The sequence below is a fragment of the Anabrus simplex genome, chromosome 1, assembly GCF_040414725.1.
Source record: "Anabrus simplex isolate iqAnaSimp1 chromosome 1, ASM4041472v1, whole genome shotgun sequence".
Lineage (NCBI taxonomy): Eukaryota > Metazoa > Arthropoda > Insecta > Orthoptera > Tettigoniidae > Anabrus > Anabrus simplex.
In genome coordinates, this window is record NC_090265.1 from 1,055,477,004 (window position 1) to 1,055,493,411 (window position 16,408).

The following is a 16,408-nucleotide window of genomic DNA, read 5'->3' on the forward strand; positions in this document are numbered from 1 at the left end:
TTAATCTTTTCCTCCCATAATACTCCATCGTATTTCTTCTTTAGAATAGGACTATTTGGGACCATGCTTGTTCAGCTGTTGAGCTCAATCTTTGTCCAGTATTAGCACACTTTCTGCTGGTACAGCTCCTCCTTTTCCTGTAAGTAGGAGGTACCATGGACTATCTCCAGGATCTCTATTACAGCATGGTATCTATTTTTCAAGTCTCCATCATGTTTATTATAGAGATTTGTGCTTAGTCATAATGATGTCTGATGTTGTGTTCTTTAAAAACTGGAATATTTTCTTGACTTATCAGACTCGTCACTTTTCCACCGTTCTCAATACAAAATCATCAGTCTGTTCTTCTTTAAAAGCACAGTACTCGCTCTCTAGTTTTCTACTTTTGGAAAGGGACACGTTCACAAAACAAAATTAAAACGTCTTTAAATATCAGTATTTAGATAGAACATTCATTCACAGTAAACCTCCAGAAACACTTTCCAGTTGTAAACTGGCCATTTCTTGTGGATGTCCCTAGTTGAGTTCTTATGTCCAGATGCGCTTCCTGACATCAACCTCATGAGATAAAATAAATGATATGATACACGAACACTGCTGCAGCTGTAATTCCTAGGAAGAAGTTGGGAATATGCATCTTATAAATTTCCTACAGCCCAGTATAAGTATGGAAAAATTACATCAAGAAAACTACAGATAATTCAGAGATTTTTCTCACAGATTTATCTTCTTTCTCTGTAAATTAAAACAAAGTTCTTGTTCACTTTTTTGGTCATGATGAAAATCATTTACTGAAACTTCAGTCCATTTTCAAAACTCGGCCAGTGGGCCATATATTCAGCACCCCTGGTACTAGCTAAATTATAAATTATATACAGTAAAGCCCCAGTTATCCGCAAGTGCCACGAAATTGTTTTAAATTATGAACCTCAAAAGAACCTATTTTAATCCAAGTCAACAACAGGGAAAATACACTAGGCCCTACAGTGCAAATGTCGAAAATTATTGACAGGTTTATTCATCGTAATCCTATAGGCCTTCTTGGAATTTGTGGTTGAGTGGCATGCTCTTGCTGTTTTGTTTTGGTCATGGCTTTCACATTCTCTGATTGCAGACCCCGACGATCCGAGTAGGCAAGTGTATTGATCCACTCTACGTACTTATTCTCTCGGCCTGCCAGTGGTGTTAGTTGCCAGGAAGCATACTTTAGTGATCAGTTGTGTTTTATGTTTCTTTGTCTTGCTCAAGTTTAGTGTTTTGTTAGTTCCTGAAATTAATAATAGCTGAAAAACAAAAGAAGGTTCTGTTAAGACTGCACAAAAACTTGAAATGATTTTTATGGAAAATGGCACTTCAAAGAAGCAGATATGTTTGAATTACGGGAAAATGGGAAACAACAGTGCAAGGCATTTTTAAGCAAAAAGACAAACTGTTCACCTTTGCATCGGTGTCGGACAGTGCTTCTGGGATGAAAAAACAAAAAAATAATGAAGAAATCCACCTATAATTAACTTGTAGATGAATGTTTAGCAATGTGAGAGCTCCTCTCTGTCTCGTCCTACCATTGCAGGTAAGGGAAAAATCTTCATTTGTTTGGCATGGAAGGAAATTTTGATACATCGTCCAGTTGGTTACATCATTTTAAGTAACATCATGGAATTTGAGAGATTGGTCTACACGGAGAGAAGCTGAGTGGTCATCAGCATGCAGCTGATTACTTTCAACGTGACTTTGAAGAGTTTGTGTTGTTTGAAGATCAGCCATATGAACAAATTTATAATACTGATGAATCAGGGCTTTTTTGGAAGTGTCTTCCCACTTGTTCTTTCACATTTGAAAGTGATCGAGCGGCAGGTCACTAAAGTAGCAAGAAAAGTATTTGTCTTGCTCTGCAGCAGCACTGTGGGGTAGTCACAAACTTAGGCTTCTTGTAGTCGGTAAATCTAAGGAACAGAGGTCTTTTAAGGGGACAAGAGCAGAAAATTTACCACTTCAAAAAAAAAAAAAAAAAAAAAAAAAAAAGAGTTGGATGAACTAGCAGATTTTTCAAGAATGCTTTGGGAAGATTTTCGTGCTTCAAGTATGTAAACGTCTTGACTGAAAAAATTTGCCAAAGAAGGCTGTTTTGTTAATTGACAAATGTTACTGCGCTGATTCAACCTATGGACCCAGGGAGTCATTGCAATCATGACGAGAACGAGAGATCTCAAAGAATTTTGGAAGAATTATACAATTGTTGATAGCATTTATGATATGTCTGCATGGAATTACATCAAGCTCTCAACCCTTGTTGTGAAATCGGGGAGAAAATACTTTCCAAGGAACGACACAAATTTACGATTTTGACCATGTTTGGTCTAATTGGTCCCTATTGACTGCTACATATATTCTTTTGTATTTGTCCGCCTTATCAGTAATCACTAATATAAACTCACATGTATTATTTACATAATTATATGCGGTACATGTTCCGGGAACACTGCCATTCCCTTCATCAGCCACAAATATAAAAATTACTTAGCATGTCTAAAACCCTTCACTATAAAATTATTACTTCTACTTAAAGTAAACTAAAAAACAACAGTTGGAATTCCTAAGATTTAGATTCTTGCTTGTCCTTAAACAGTTGTCATAGTATTAATTCTCTACAACAATATATCAAGTAAGTCTGTTTGTGCAAATAATATAATTTGTTAAAACTGATAATCCTCATGTCTCTTGATGTGACTTAACCTTTTCCGGTCTAAAGTCGAGGTGACCTCGACACCATGGTTTATTGTAACTGGTCCAACGTCACCTCGACATTGTTTCTTTCTATTTAAGAAGTTATTTATTGATGTTCTTTGACCTGATTGAGGTCGATCGATATCCCTGGCGTTTCTAGAGCAAATTTTTGTGCACAAAGGAAGCCGTTCTTTTATCTCCATGGAAATGGTACGAGATATATGTAGCAGTGTATCGTCATGGTTACCCACGACGGTCAGCTGTGTTTTGTTTACATTGAGTATTGTGCACACGTGTTGTACTAGGCGTTTATCTGTGAATGCAAATTGTCTGAGTTGAATTTGCAATATAAAATCGGCAAATATGAGTGAAGGAGAAATACGTATGCACGTTTATTTAAACAGCAGTGACGATGATTATTTATATGAATTAGATGAAGAGTGAACTGTCAAGTGAAGATGAAGGTGTAGTGAACTTCAGCATTGCAAGTGAAACTTCAGCGACTGGACCTGTGCGTAAAAAAGCACAGAATAATCCCAGACCATCATATGCTGTTTCTGAAGATTCAGAAGAGGAAGTTCCAGTGCCTGCTGCAAAAGCAAGAAGTAGCGCGAAGGTAATGGATTAGTGATTACTGATAAGGCAGACCAATACAAAAGGATATATTATCGAAACAAATGTCAATGAAGTCATGCTGACCGCTACACTCATTGACCTAGTGGACATCCGTTCCGGGAGGTGAGAATGTCGACAAAGAGAACATAGAAGAGTAGCTGGAATGCAACGCAAGTGAGCTGGGGTTTGAACGACTGACTAATGTAGAGATAATAAGCAAAGCAACACAAGTGAGCAAGAGCAAAGAAGAACAAAGTTAAAGTGAAGATGGTACCTGACACATGAAATTGCTTTGCAGCATGTAGACGGACTGCTTCAATATTTAAAGAAACAAGACAACACACATCTGGCAGAAAATCTCATGTTAACTCTTTCCGGTCTAACTGTGAGCATAGCTCGCAGCAACCGAAATTACGCTTGGGCCGCGTTGCGGGCGTAGCCCCTAGTAAGGTTTGACAATTCACTAAAAATCGAGAACGAGCTATGCACGCATTATGGTGGTTACGTCATGTATCTTCATGTATTAGTTACGAGAGTATTTAAGCAGATGGCAGTATTATATGTCTAAGTCAGAGAATTTATGATATTTTCGATCAACATGCATGAGTAGATGTTGTCACTCAGTGAGCTCTAAGACATGGCTTCTCGCGGCAAACATGTGCTTGACGAAAGTGATATTTTCGATATTTTATGATATATTGTAAGTTTATGTGCAAATGAACATATTGACATATGAATTAAAAACAACTTCTTACATTTCATTATGACTGGAGTTCGTTTTACCGCCTAGCGCATGTTCCCGCATATTTCAAATTTTCGTGAATATGTAAGATTGTCTACATATTAGTAAAGTTGTCTGTTTAGAAGACTGTATTTTCTCTTTCTGAGAAGTCTTTTGTGGTAAATGGAACAATATCTTTATGTTTGAGTAACTTTTGATGAAATTTATCAATTAAAGTAAAATTTCATAAGAGCTCCTATTTTTTAAATTGTAATTAACACTATTATTAAGAAAAATTATTATTTTTATATCGTACTCATTATTGTTGTTGTTTTGTAATTGCAGTGCACATTTTATATTAGCAAAATAAGGTAAATATAACAGTATTTCAGAAAACTGTACTTGATTAGTTATCCGTTAGACCTTTTTTCCATTCGCAAAACATGGTATAATACATAAACGGTTTTAAAATCTCAAGTGATAGTTGACATAATACAAACAGCGTTTTTCAAAACTAGATGCTCAAACAAGCACAAAGAAAAAAGAATCATGCAAATATCTCCTACATGTACAGAGATATAATGTTTTGAATATCCCTAAAAAGGCCCAGGCTGGAATGGGTTAAGGAAAGTACAGTCTAGTATAAGGAAAAGGTGTTTCCAAAGCAAGAAGCAAACACAAGTGACTGCTTTTTTAAAAGGCATAACTGAACACTTTTTGTTGACTTGTTTTTTGTTTACTATTCTTAATTTTAGAGATTTAGACATAGAGCAAATGTTTCCGTTCATATTTTTAAAGTTTTACATAATTATGTGTTTTGTACCGTAAAACATACTTCTTATGCTGAAATTTTTTCATGTTTACACTGCATTTTTAGTATTTTTTCGGATTAGTCGCAATTTTTGCTATCCGCGGTGCCCTTGCCATCCAGTTCTGCGGATAACCAAGGCTATTTTCTTTTGTGACAGCTGGTTTGGGTGATGGTGCAGATGGATAAATGTCTTTGTTACCCTTTGTTACGGGGATACCATGGTTTACAGAGGTGAAAGAAGGTGCAGGCATGAATGGGTGGATATATGAAAATCGAAAGATTGATTTAAAACTTTAAAATTGGCAGTTTTATTTCTTTCACCTTTTTTCTTTACTCTTTTCAGTTGTTAACTTTAACAAAACAATTCGCTAAACGAATAACAAAATCTCAGGTACAACCATGATCTTGAGACGTAATATTATGAATTCATAGAACGATTAAACAATATTAATTAACAATGCGAGCTTGAAGCTCCAACCTTGTTAATGTGACAAGAGCGACCACTGCTCCGTTTATTAATATTTCTTACAAGAGCACCTTTACTCCACAAAATTATCTAGGAGACTAATCTCCAAACATTATACTATTCTAGCCTTCTAATGGCACCATTCAACCTTTACATTAATAGGAAGAGCTCTTTGATCTAAAATTTTACACTTAGGAATCTATTTCTGAAAATTTACACTTTTCATTCCTATCAAAGGCACAACCTACATTTAACAAAATTTCACTGTCCTAATTGCTCAACAGTCTTTATCTTACAGAATTTACAAGACAGAAAAGGTTACAAAATCAAAGTCACCTCACAATCAAGTTGAGAGGGAACACAAAAGGGTACATCACTCTCTATTCCAAGATTTCGGTTAAGTTCTTTCGACTAGTTTGAAATTTATATTTAATTTTTCAAATTTACACTGGAGAAAAGAAAAGTTACATTACTAAGACAGGAAACCTTCCCCTCAAGCTAGTTTTCAAAGACTATCACATGGTTATACTGAAACTGCCATTACCTTGAGCTGGTAGACCTCTCGAAGACGGATGAGGTGCCTCCGCCTCCTTTATAAACACACTCTATACTGGAGCGATCACTAAGACAACCTGGTCCAAAAATGTGCCAGCTTTTATAGCCGAGGGGAAAGTTCCAGAAAACTCTGGGCTAAGGCCCGACACACCCCCAATTCTCATTGGATAATCAAATAAATACCAGAAATTTTCTCATTGTTGAACAAATAAATGTACAAAATTTCTCATTGGCCAACATCTTAAGTTGGCGGGAAGTGACAGAAGTGTTGTAAACTTTAACACACCAAATACAAAGTATAAACAATTCAGTTTAGGAAACCTTAACATACAAAATTACTCTTGAATTTTAATAGTTCATCTTCACCCCAGAGGGCACCACATAAGTTTATAGTAGCGACATCTGTTGAGAAATGTTCAAACTTCTTTCGCTAGCTGTTCCAAGTTTTATATTTTAGATGGCATTCTCCAAGATGCTTCATTTAAATGTATGGGGTAGGTTTACCTCCAGTACACCCTTCTTTCCATAATTTTATTGAAATGTGATTTATACTTGTACCTGACTTATCTAATTACAGATTTCAGATTTTTTATTGTTCTTTTAAAAAAAAAAACAGGAATGTCCGAAGTGTAATGTCACTATCGAAAAGGATGGAGGCTGCAATCATATGGTGTGTAAGAATCAGAACTGCAAAGCTGACTTCTGTTGGGTGTGCCTAGGTCCTTGGGAACCTCATGGCTCATCTTGGTAAGAATTATTTGGATATTTCTCCTTTAGGCTACTTGAGTCACATAATATATGTTAACTTATTAATTCATTGAGAGACTATTTTGACAAAACTTCACTCTCGATGTGGGAAGTATAGGATAAGAGGAAAGGCAGGCAAATACGTGTCATGAGTGATCATCACTGCCGGTCCTGAAGATGGTGAGCAGAAATGAGCTTGCCAGAGTCTGAGAAGAAATAGATGTAGAAGAACTGGGACTAATGATGAAGAACACCTGTGTATGAAGATACGGAGATTGTCATTGTCCTTTCATGTATTCATGCTTGTTTTTGTATCCTCTTTCTGGTGCTCCCTCTTCCCACACTGACCTGTCCTTGTGTTCTTATCCATGTTTCCTTTCTACTGTATGTGTCTTGGTTTGTTATTTGTTTGTTCCTTTCCATTACTTAAAATACCAGTTGAGTGTACTAACCATGGTTTATTTACTGATAGCTAACCTTTAGATTGCAAATGTCAGAGGATTATTTTTTTTAAATTACAGACAGAATTACTTTCCTTAAGTATAGAGTAGTTAAAGTGTGGTGGTTCATCATCATCATCATCATCATCATCATCATTATTATTATTTCCCATTATCCAGCTGTAGCGGGTAGGGGCAAGTATGGTTCCTCTCCACTTTATTTGGTATTTCCACTACTTCTCCTCCAACACTGTGTCCCAGTCCAGGTTTCCTTCTCTAATACTGCGTTGGATTGTGTCCTTCCATTTCAGTCGTGGTCGTCTGCGGCCTCTCTTTCCTGTTTTGGCATTCTTTCATCACTCATTCACTTTATGTGCCCAAACCATCTTCTCTATTCTATCATTCATTTTTTCCACTCCAATTTTTTCCCAGAATTTCTCATTCCTTATTTTGTCTCTTGTACTCTTCTGTATTATACTCCTCAAGAACTTCATTTTGGCTGCCTGTATTAGACTCTCATCCTTCTTTGTCATTGTCCAAGTTTCTGCTCCGTAAGTTGTTATGAGTATGTACATAGTTTCCTTTGCTTCCATTGGCACATCTTTGTCCCATAATATGTTTCTTACACTGTGATAGAAACAGCTTCCAGCTTGAATCCTCTTTCTAATTTCAGCATCCAGTCTAGCATTCTCCATTAATTCAGTCCACAGGTATTTGAATATCTCCACTACTTCCAGGGGCTTGTCTGCAAGTCTAATCTGACCTTTCCCTTCTTTCTCCCCTCTAGTCATAACAAGAGTTTTACTCTTTTCTACACTTATTTTCAATCCACATTCTTCAATATTCCCATTCACCACATCTGTTCTTGAATATTCATGTCCTCTTCTCCCCAAATCACAATATCATTTGCAAATAACATGTTAATTTCTCTTCCTCCATGTGCTGTTAAAGTGACAAATACCCTATGTATTACATCATTTTACCAGTCAAGAAGTCCATATGTTACTTCATGAAATTGTTTCTTGCTAACTTATGTATGAAATGTTGCTAACATAAATGTGGTATTGTTCAGGTATAATTGCAATCGATATGATGAAGAGGAAGCCAAAGCTGCTAGAGATGCTCAGGAAAAGTCACGTGCTGCCTTGCAGCGTTACTTATTCTACTGCAACCGCTATATGAACCACATGCAGTCTCTCAAGTTTGAGCACAAGCTTTATGCCTCTGTTAAGGAGAAGATGGAAGAGATGCAGCAACACAATATGTCTTGGATTGAGGTACCAACCACACTTAACCAAATCTTATTGGTAGTATTTTGGCATGCCTTCTTGTTTGAGATAATTATACCATCTGTCAACTTCTGATGTGAGTTTTTTGCCCTTGAAACTTGTTCGTCATTCTTAAGTGTTTTGAATGTGCTTATATGTCTGTGTTTTTAAAATCAAATTGACATAAATATCAACTAGTTGATCATTTTTCTTTGTTTTGAAAATGCCAAATGAGGAAAGTTTTGTTCGCATAATAGGCTAAGTAATAAGAGAAACACAATGTTTATGTGATGTTTTAGGCTCTGATCAAAATCCTTTCTCTGCAAAGACAACATGAAAACCATTTTTGACATCATCTCAAAACGTTACTCAACATATTATCTCTTACAGTGAAAACTCTCCCTTCTACCAAATCCTAAAATGAAGAAAATTCTGTGTAGAAATAACATGCCAATCTATCAGGACTCATTAAGAAACACGAAAGGAATGTTTGTTTGAATCGCCAGACAAATTGACCATTAATGAACATATCGTACTTCACATCACATCGTGTTCGAGAATATTCTTGCTCATGTGCTTATAAACCATAATTTATCGGTCTTTAATACCTTGGGAGGCAGTAGAAGTATGTAAGAATTCCATTAAGTACAACTTCTTTCTCTCTTTATATACTGTATTTTCTCGCATATTTAACGCCTTTTTTTACGATAAATACAGGCGAAAACTTCAGACGCATAAATTATTCAGGGAATTCAGATATTTAAAAATGATTTACAATTAATTTGCATTTAAAAGATAGCCTACATCAAATATAATATAAACACAATTGGTTCAACTCATTTGCGGTTCTCATTGTTTGGCGTAAAATTCTTACGCAAATTTTTTTTCTGAAATTTCAAATAGCGTACATCGGTTAAATTAGACACGTGGGTTTGAAGTACCGACACTGGAAAATATTCTTCCCGTTATGAGCTGACAATACGACCTGAAGTGAAATTAATGTGAATTAATAAAAGTACAATTCATGTAATGTCATAACAATGACATACCGGCAAAAAAAAGAAAACTGTCCAACACAAGAAGGGTCGGGCATCGAAGGAAGGACCCTACTAGATTTCCCCAAAACATTCATATCCATTCTTGTATGAGTGACGTTTCCATCCACCCTTTTTCTTGAATATGAACGTGGATCACTCTTGGAAATTTTCCTTTAGGTATTGTTTTTCATTTTAGAACAACGTAAGGTGCAAGCTTTCTGCCATCAGCTGTTACAGCAAGCATTGCAGTACATAGTTTTCCGCTTCCGGTAGCGCATATGATAACACTCAATGTTCCTTTCTGATCGATTGCTCGACTTTGTGGCATATGGAAACTGATTGGCATCTGACCGGTTCCTATTTGGGAGATTAAATATTCCTTCACTTTACACTTCTCAATCAAAAAGCGATGAAAATAGTTGAATTCATTCGTCATTTTTTGGCCTAATATTGTTCTTTGCCATACGGGTTTGTAACGCCATGTGGAATAGGATGCTCGTATGCGATTCCACGGTAATCCATACACCGCCTGCGCACAACACTATGCAATAGTCAAGCTAGATTTAAACTTCAATGTACTTGCTGCAATTTTGCTGACAATAATGAAGATTATTAAATAAACGGTTTTACAGTATTTACGTATTAATTTGGAGCGCCAAATGACTCAAATATGTATTAATATTATGTAACTAGCATGTGTCTAGGTTATGTTAGCTGGGCAGTCTGTAAAAATGGTAGGGCGGTGCGGTGCGCCCATTAAAAAGGTCCTAGGAAGAACACTGGATGGACAGCACACAACGGGCTGGATATCATAAAATTGCAATTAATATTTCTAAAGCACATGTTGTAAGAAGAGACAGCATCACAGTCTGCTCCCTGTCTGACGTCATACTTAACAATGGCCCATTAAATTCCATTATGGCCTTCAGTGAAGTTGTATTGAAATCATTGCTCATTTTAACTGTATTTTACACATTTTCCATGCTTAACTTGACGGTGGATGTACTGGTATCAGCCCGTTATAGTCAAAAGCTGTAATGGCAGTTGCGCAGCATCTCACTTGGTTAAAGAGTACTGTAATTTCTTCATCCCTTTGCTGCTGTTATGTAGAGTACACTCACCTTAACAACTACAACAAAGCTACACTTCCTTGTATGGTGGCATGTTGCTTTACACCCTTCAGTCCGGGCATGGGGCTGTCCATGCTAATCCTTTTATGCTTGCTTTGTATGTAGATTTGACTAATAAAGTTGCACGGAGGGGTATTCGCCTCTCGTGGTGACCCATCGCGTCGGCCGACAATCCAGCGGACGTACCCTCCCGGGACGTGCTTTCAACAGTACACGCGAGCCTCACGCGTGTATAAAAGCGAGGCTCGCCCCGGGAGGGTCGTCAGTTGGCTGTTGGTACAAGTAGCACCGGCGAGAGCCGCGAGTTTCCGAGGAATTTGGCGAGCAGGTTACCTAGCCAAGGCAAGAACGAACCCGTCCCTCCCGGGCAATCCCTGAACCTTTGGAAGGGATAAGTCGTGTTCCACCAGCCCTGGTGAACCTCTCAAGTGCTTTAATATTCAAATATATACAATAAGTGGTGCATTACAAGAGAATAGAGGCAACTTAACATATCAGTCGAGAGTAGACCTTAGCCATAAACACGATAAGCCCGGCATAGCTAAGCATAAGACTAATCGGTACTCTCAATAATATATTTTTCATTTCTGAAGAAAGCAACTTTGCCATCTGTGGATAAGCCACGCTAATGTATAGCCATATTGTTTAATATGCAAAACGGATGACACCTGACTAATATTTAGACCTGGGATTTTAGGCTCTAAAAAAGTTAGTTTTAGGCGCCTAAAATAGGCTCTTAAAACAAGTAAATAGGCTTTTAAAAGAGAAAATTGGCACTTAAAATATGTTTTTAAAATGTGTGGATAGGCAAGAAATAGAGTTTAAAATATTACAATATACACTGAAACTGTAACGTGATACTTTTTTACTTTAACAAACGTGGTATCCCTATTCTTAACCAAAATAACTGCAAAGTTAAGACAGAATAAAAAAGACATTTATAAAAAACAATATAAGAAAATGTGTCAATAAAAGTTATGGATTATATGATATATCATCAGTACTGATCTAAAACCTTAATACTAAAATCACTGTACACAATTACAACACTGTAGGCATCCAATAACGGTGTAAACGCGAATGAAGTATGTGTTTATGATTTGTGAGGAATATTCCTACAGTGCTTTCATTCGTAGTTTGCTTTACAGTACATAATAATCTTCTCCAAATTTTCCAGTCAGGCTATGTCTTTTGTCTGTTAAAATCATTTTGAAAGCAGAAAAAGAGCGCTCCACTCTCACAGATGTTAGAGGAGCATAGAAAATTTACCTACATTTTTCAATTCAATTTCACTTGGTAAGTCTACCTTTCCCCCATCCATTACCTGATGTACCGTTTTCAGCACTAAATAACCTGGGTTCTTCTGCAGTACACTAGACCACTTGTCTCTTATTTTATCCTCTACCTTGCCCCTAGCACTTTGTATGCTATTCTCAGCTTCCTCAATTACAGAAAATTGCTGTTTGAGACTGTTTCCTTTTTCCTCCATTTTTGTAATGGTGACTGGAAGAAATGAAAAATTTGCCTGAATATACGCAATGTCTCTCTGAACACTGGAACAATCATTTAACAGCTCTTTGACAGACGACACACGTGCAGAGTTGTCTGTTGAAGGCAAATTGTATATAACAGTCATGATTTCCTCAAGATGTTCTGCTTCCATCCAGGGACCCCAACGGGTGATGATTGGCTGTAGTGGAAGGGGAATAGAGGGGAGTTTCTCTCGAAAGATGGCTATTCTTGATGGAGCCTTACAGAACACTTTCTTCATTGTTGAAATGAGAGTATTTACTGCAGGAAACTCGGCCCTAACTGTTTCCGCGAGTCTATGCAAGGCATGGGCCATGCCAGTGACATGAATTAAAGAAGGATAGAAAGTTTTGAGGAGAGGTGCAGTGGCAATCTTGTAGGAAGCAGCATCGGAGACAAGGAGAAGGATTTTAGAATCATCAACACTCCCAGGATACAACAATTGCAACCCCTTGTTGATGAAGTACGCAATGCTTTAACTATTGACTTTCTCAAGCTGTTTAGAGCAAAGAAGGTGAGCGGTAGATGCCTGATTGGGTTCCAGTTTTCCTACTATAAGGTTAGCAATGTACCTGCCCACAGAGTCGGTGGTTTCGTCCACACACAACCATATGCAAGACTCCCCAATATCCTCCCTGATTGACAAAATGACCTCATTGTAACAAATATCTAAGTAGTTTTTCTTTAATGTAGATGCTGATGGGATGTGCTGCTTAGTGTATTTCTGTAAAAAAAATCTCTGAAACTGGATTATGCACAGCATTCCAGGGGATATTTGCTGCAATTAGGGCTCTACACATATCAGCATAGAAACCATTATGGGTTGTAGGAGATATAGTTTGTGTGAACAGAGTCTGTCTAATGTTACTTTTCATGCTGCTTTTGCTTTGTGACTGGCAGTATCTGCATGCTGCTGAAGGTGGCATTTTTTCTCATGTGAAATCTAAAACACAATAAAGTGATCTCAATTAGAGACTAAGATGAGGAATAGAAAAGGTGAGCTATTGAATAAGATTTGTAATTTTCAACTATTGAAATTAAGCCATTATTACTCTAAAGTTAATTAAGAACAAGAACACTACAGTCCCCGAAGGACCTTGGTTTTCAATAACGGTTGCTGCCCAGCTCATGGCCTGGAGATATTGGGTGGTGTGTAGTCAGCACGATAGATCCCTCAGCCGTATTGCCTTGCCTCCGTGACCCCTGCCCACTGTAACTTCTCAACTGTCCTCACGATGCTGGGTCAACACCGTTCCAGACCTCATAGATTTCTAAATTGCTTCCGGTACTGGAAATCGAACCCAGGTCGCCTGGACTAGGTCTCTACAATTAATTAGAGGAGCCAATATCAAAACCTTAGTTTTAGATTAATATGGCATTTAAGATATATGCACATACCTGTTTATTGCAGTACTGGCAGAAAATAATCTTGCCATCAAAAGTCATCCCTGGAAATTGTACAAGCCATTGTTGTATAAGCGCACTCTTAGATGATTTCGTTTTAGGCATGATGAACTATATTCACTTTAACAGATGTTCTTTCACTGGCGACTTGACACAGTATGTCCTTTACTACCTGCTCGTTGTTCTTCTGAGCTAATCCTCTACCTCCACCCTTCACTCAGCATTCCTTTGGTGACAGTTGTCTGGGAAGAGCACATTTCTGTGAAAACCCCACCCTCTGCTGTTCTGCTCGTTCCAGGGATGTCCATTGTGTGATTGTAAAAATTACAGAAGTTGAATTTTATTTTAAATGTAGAAAATAGGCAATTTTAGGCACTAAAATAGTAAAATAGGCTCTAAAGTTCCAAATAGGCATTTTAGGGCACTATAAAACTCTATTAATATAAGGGATTTATCATGAAACGTGAACATCATGTTATTTCGTAAGGAACGAAATAGGCATTTGCCTTAAAATCCCAGGTCTACTAATATTTTAGTCAGTGAGTTATCATTGATCTGCGTTTAGGACTGTCGCCCAGGTGGCAGATTACCCATCAGTTGTTTACCTCTTCATTTCATGTTTTCAAAGGACTTGGAAATTAATTGAACATTACCTTGATAAATTACTTCAGTCCCTAATTCCTCTTCCTGTAAATGAATATTTGTCCCAATTTGTCCTCTTAAATTCCTACTTATCTTCATTTTATGATCTTTCCTACCTTTAAAAGTACCACCCAGACTTATTTGTCTATTAATGTCATTCCATGCCATCTCTGCTGACAGCTTAGAAGATCCTGATTAGTCGAGCAGCTTGTCTCCTTACTCCCAAGTCTTCCCAGCCTGAAGTTAGCAACATTTTTTTAACACTACCCAGAGCATATCATGCTGATTTCCTTTGGATCTTTTCCAGTTCTTGTATCAACTAATCCTGGTGTGGGTCCTAGACTCTGAAACCATACTCGAATTGGGATCTTACCAGAGACCTATATGCCCTCTCCTGTACATCCTTGCTCATCCCCTTATCCAGCTCCTGCCCATACTGGGTATTTATGGCACTTCTCCAACCTCCTCTCTCCTTCCACCATTCCTCTTCCATCATTTTGTCCCATTCCCGGTTTCTTCCTCTTGCACTCCTCTTTTTTTAATGATCCACCTAGTTCTAGGTCTCCCTTTCGCACTGTTTGCCTCAAACTTAATCTCCATATGTTCTTCCCTTCTCCATCTTCTTTACATGTCCAAACTATCTTAGTTTACTCCTAGTTCTCTCATTTAGATTTTCCATTCCAACCTCCTACAAACCTTGAATACCCTCATAACTAGGGCCCAGAAGTTCAGTAAATATGCATGTACATATCCTTTTAATAACCCAAAAATATGCCCATGAACATGCATCATTAAATTGGAGGAATTGTTGTTCATTGGCAGTAGGAAAGACAAGTTAGTACTGTGAAACCTCGATTCTCCGTTTTTGGAGGGACCTCGAAAAAAAAACCATACGATACGGGAAAGCGGAAAATCCGGGAACAAATTAAAACCGTCAACAGTTTGGCTGTACTTCACAGTAATTAAATATATATCATTTTATTTGTACAAAAACGCCTGCATTAAATACATTAGTTAAAATTTGTATTTTAAATTCAGTTTTACCGAGAAACTTCGTCACTTTCCCGTAACAACGTCTTTCAGGTCAGCAATTTTCATCAGCCAAGCTCATTGAAAAATATTCTACTAAATAAGTTATCAGAATTATATTGATATCTAAGAAATTTAAAACCACTTCTGAGACTCCAGTTTCACTATTGCTGCAAGGAGAGTGTATCAGAGTAATTATGCCGATCGGGGAAAACATTATAATCCAGTCACTTAATTGACGACTTAAAAACGTCTATGGTGGCTACCTCTGTTTTTTACCTTGCATAAATCTAACTGGAACAGGTACAGTTATTTACAGTAATCGTTATCTGGCGACAGTCTCATGTAATTAAGAAGACTTTGTTTTAATAACCTAAAAAAGAAAATGTACTGTAACTTGTTTATCAGTTAATGTTTTCGTGCTGTATTACAAACATATGGCGCGAAATTTAACTTCGAGTTCGCCCATGTTTTAGGCCTCGGTACTTTCCATTCTCGATTTTTTGACCGATAAACAGGCGAGAAATGTGGCTTGCATGATAGGCATAATTACTGGTGCAGTTCACATGAGCTTACCTGTGGTATTATAGTTAAGAAAGATCGCTGAAAACACGTAAATAAGCATAGGTTGCAACAGGTCCGGTCACATAATCAAGTAAGCTAATCACAACGCACAAATACAAAAATGATACCAAAATACATTAAATCCCAGAAGATATAATGAAACAGACTCGCACTCACAAAAATAGATGTCACATCGCACACATATAGGTTACGTACTGTACACACAAAACACTTAAATTGTCATTTCTTCAGTCACAGAATACAGTAGTCACTTTGTAGTAAAAAAGTCTTTAATCGTCAGTTGTTTTTTTATTTTGTCGTGCCTTAACACTGTACAGTGCTCCCTCAATATTTAAAGCGTTCTGTAGTTCGCTGCTGTCTGTGTCATACACAGTAATATAGTCGCGAATTTTGTCGAAGGCGGCTAATGCTTCTGCAAACGTTGGCAAGGGTTCAATTTCATCTTCGTCTTCCCTCTCGCTCGCGATCTCATGCACGGCCCTTGCACTGGCTGTGGCAGTAGCATCATCACACAGCTGTTCTATGCTCTTTACACCACACGTGGCGAGCTCACTATCGACTGTAGTGTACATCTCGAAGTTAACATCTCTCGGCGCAAGCTTCTCCCAGTCCTCACTGATACGTTGTTCTTCGCTGCCGGTGTTGGTGTCGTTCGTGTCTCTGCTTTCGCCAAAGCCACATTTATGAAAACAATTTTGAATGGT

General features: G+C 37.5%; 1 protein-coding gene across 2 annotated transcripts in view; it reads left to right on the forward strand.

Moving 5' to 3' along the window:
- ari-1 (E3 ubiquitin-protein ligase ariadne-1) overlaps nucleotides 1–16,408 on the forward strand; it is a 199,584-nt gene that overhangs the window by 93,913 nt on the left and 89,263 nt on the right. For both annotated transcript variants that reach the window (XM_067137091.2, XM_067137092.2), the window contains exons 6-7: nucleotides 6,509–6,639; nucleotides 8,152–8,356. In XM_067137091.2, coding sequence (XP_066993192.1) covers nucleotides 6,509–6,639; nucleotides 8,152–8,356 — 336 coding nt within the window. The remainder of the gene's footprint in view (nucleotides 1–6,508; nucleotides 6,640–8,151; nucleotides 8,357–16,408) is intronic.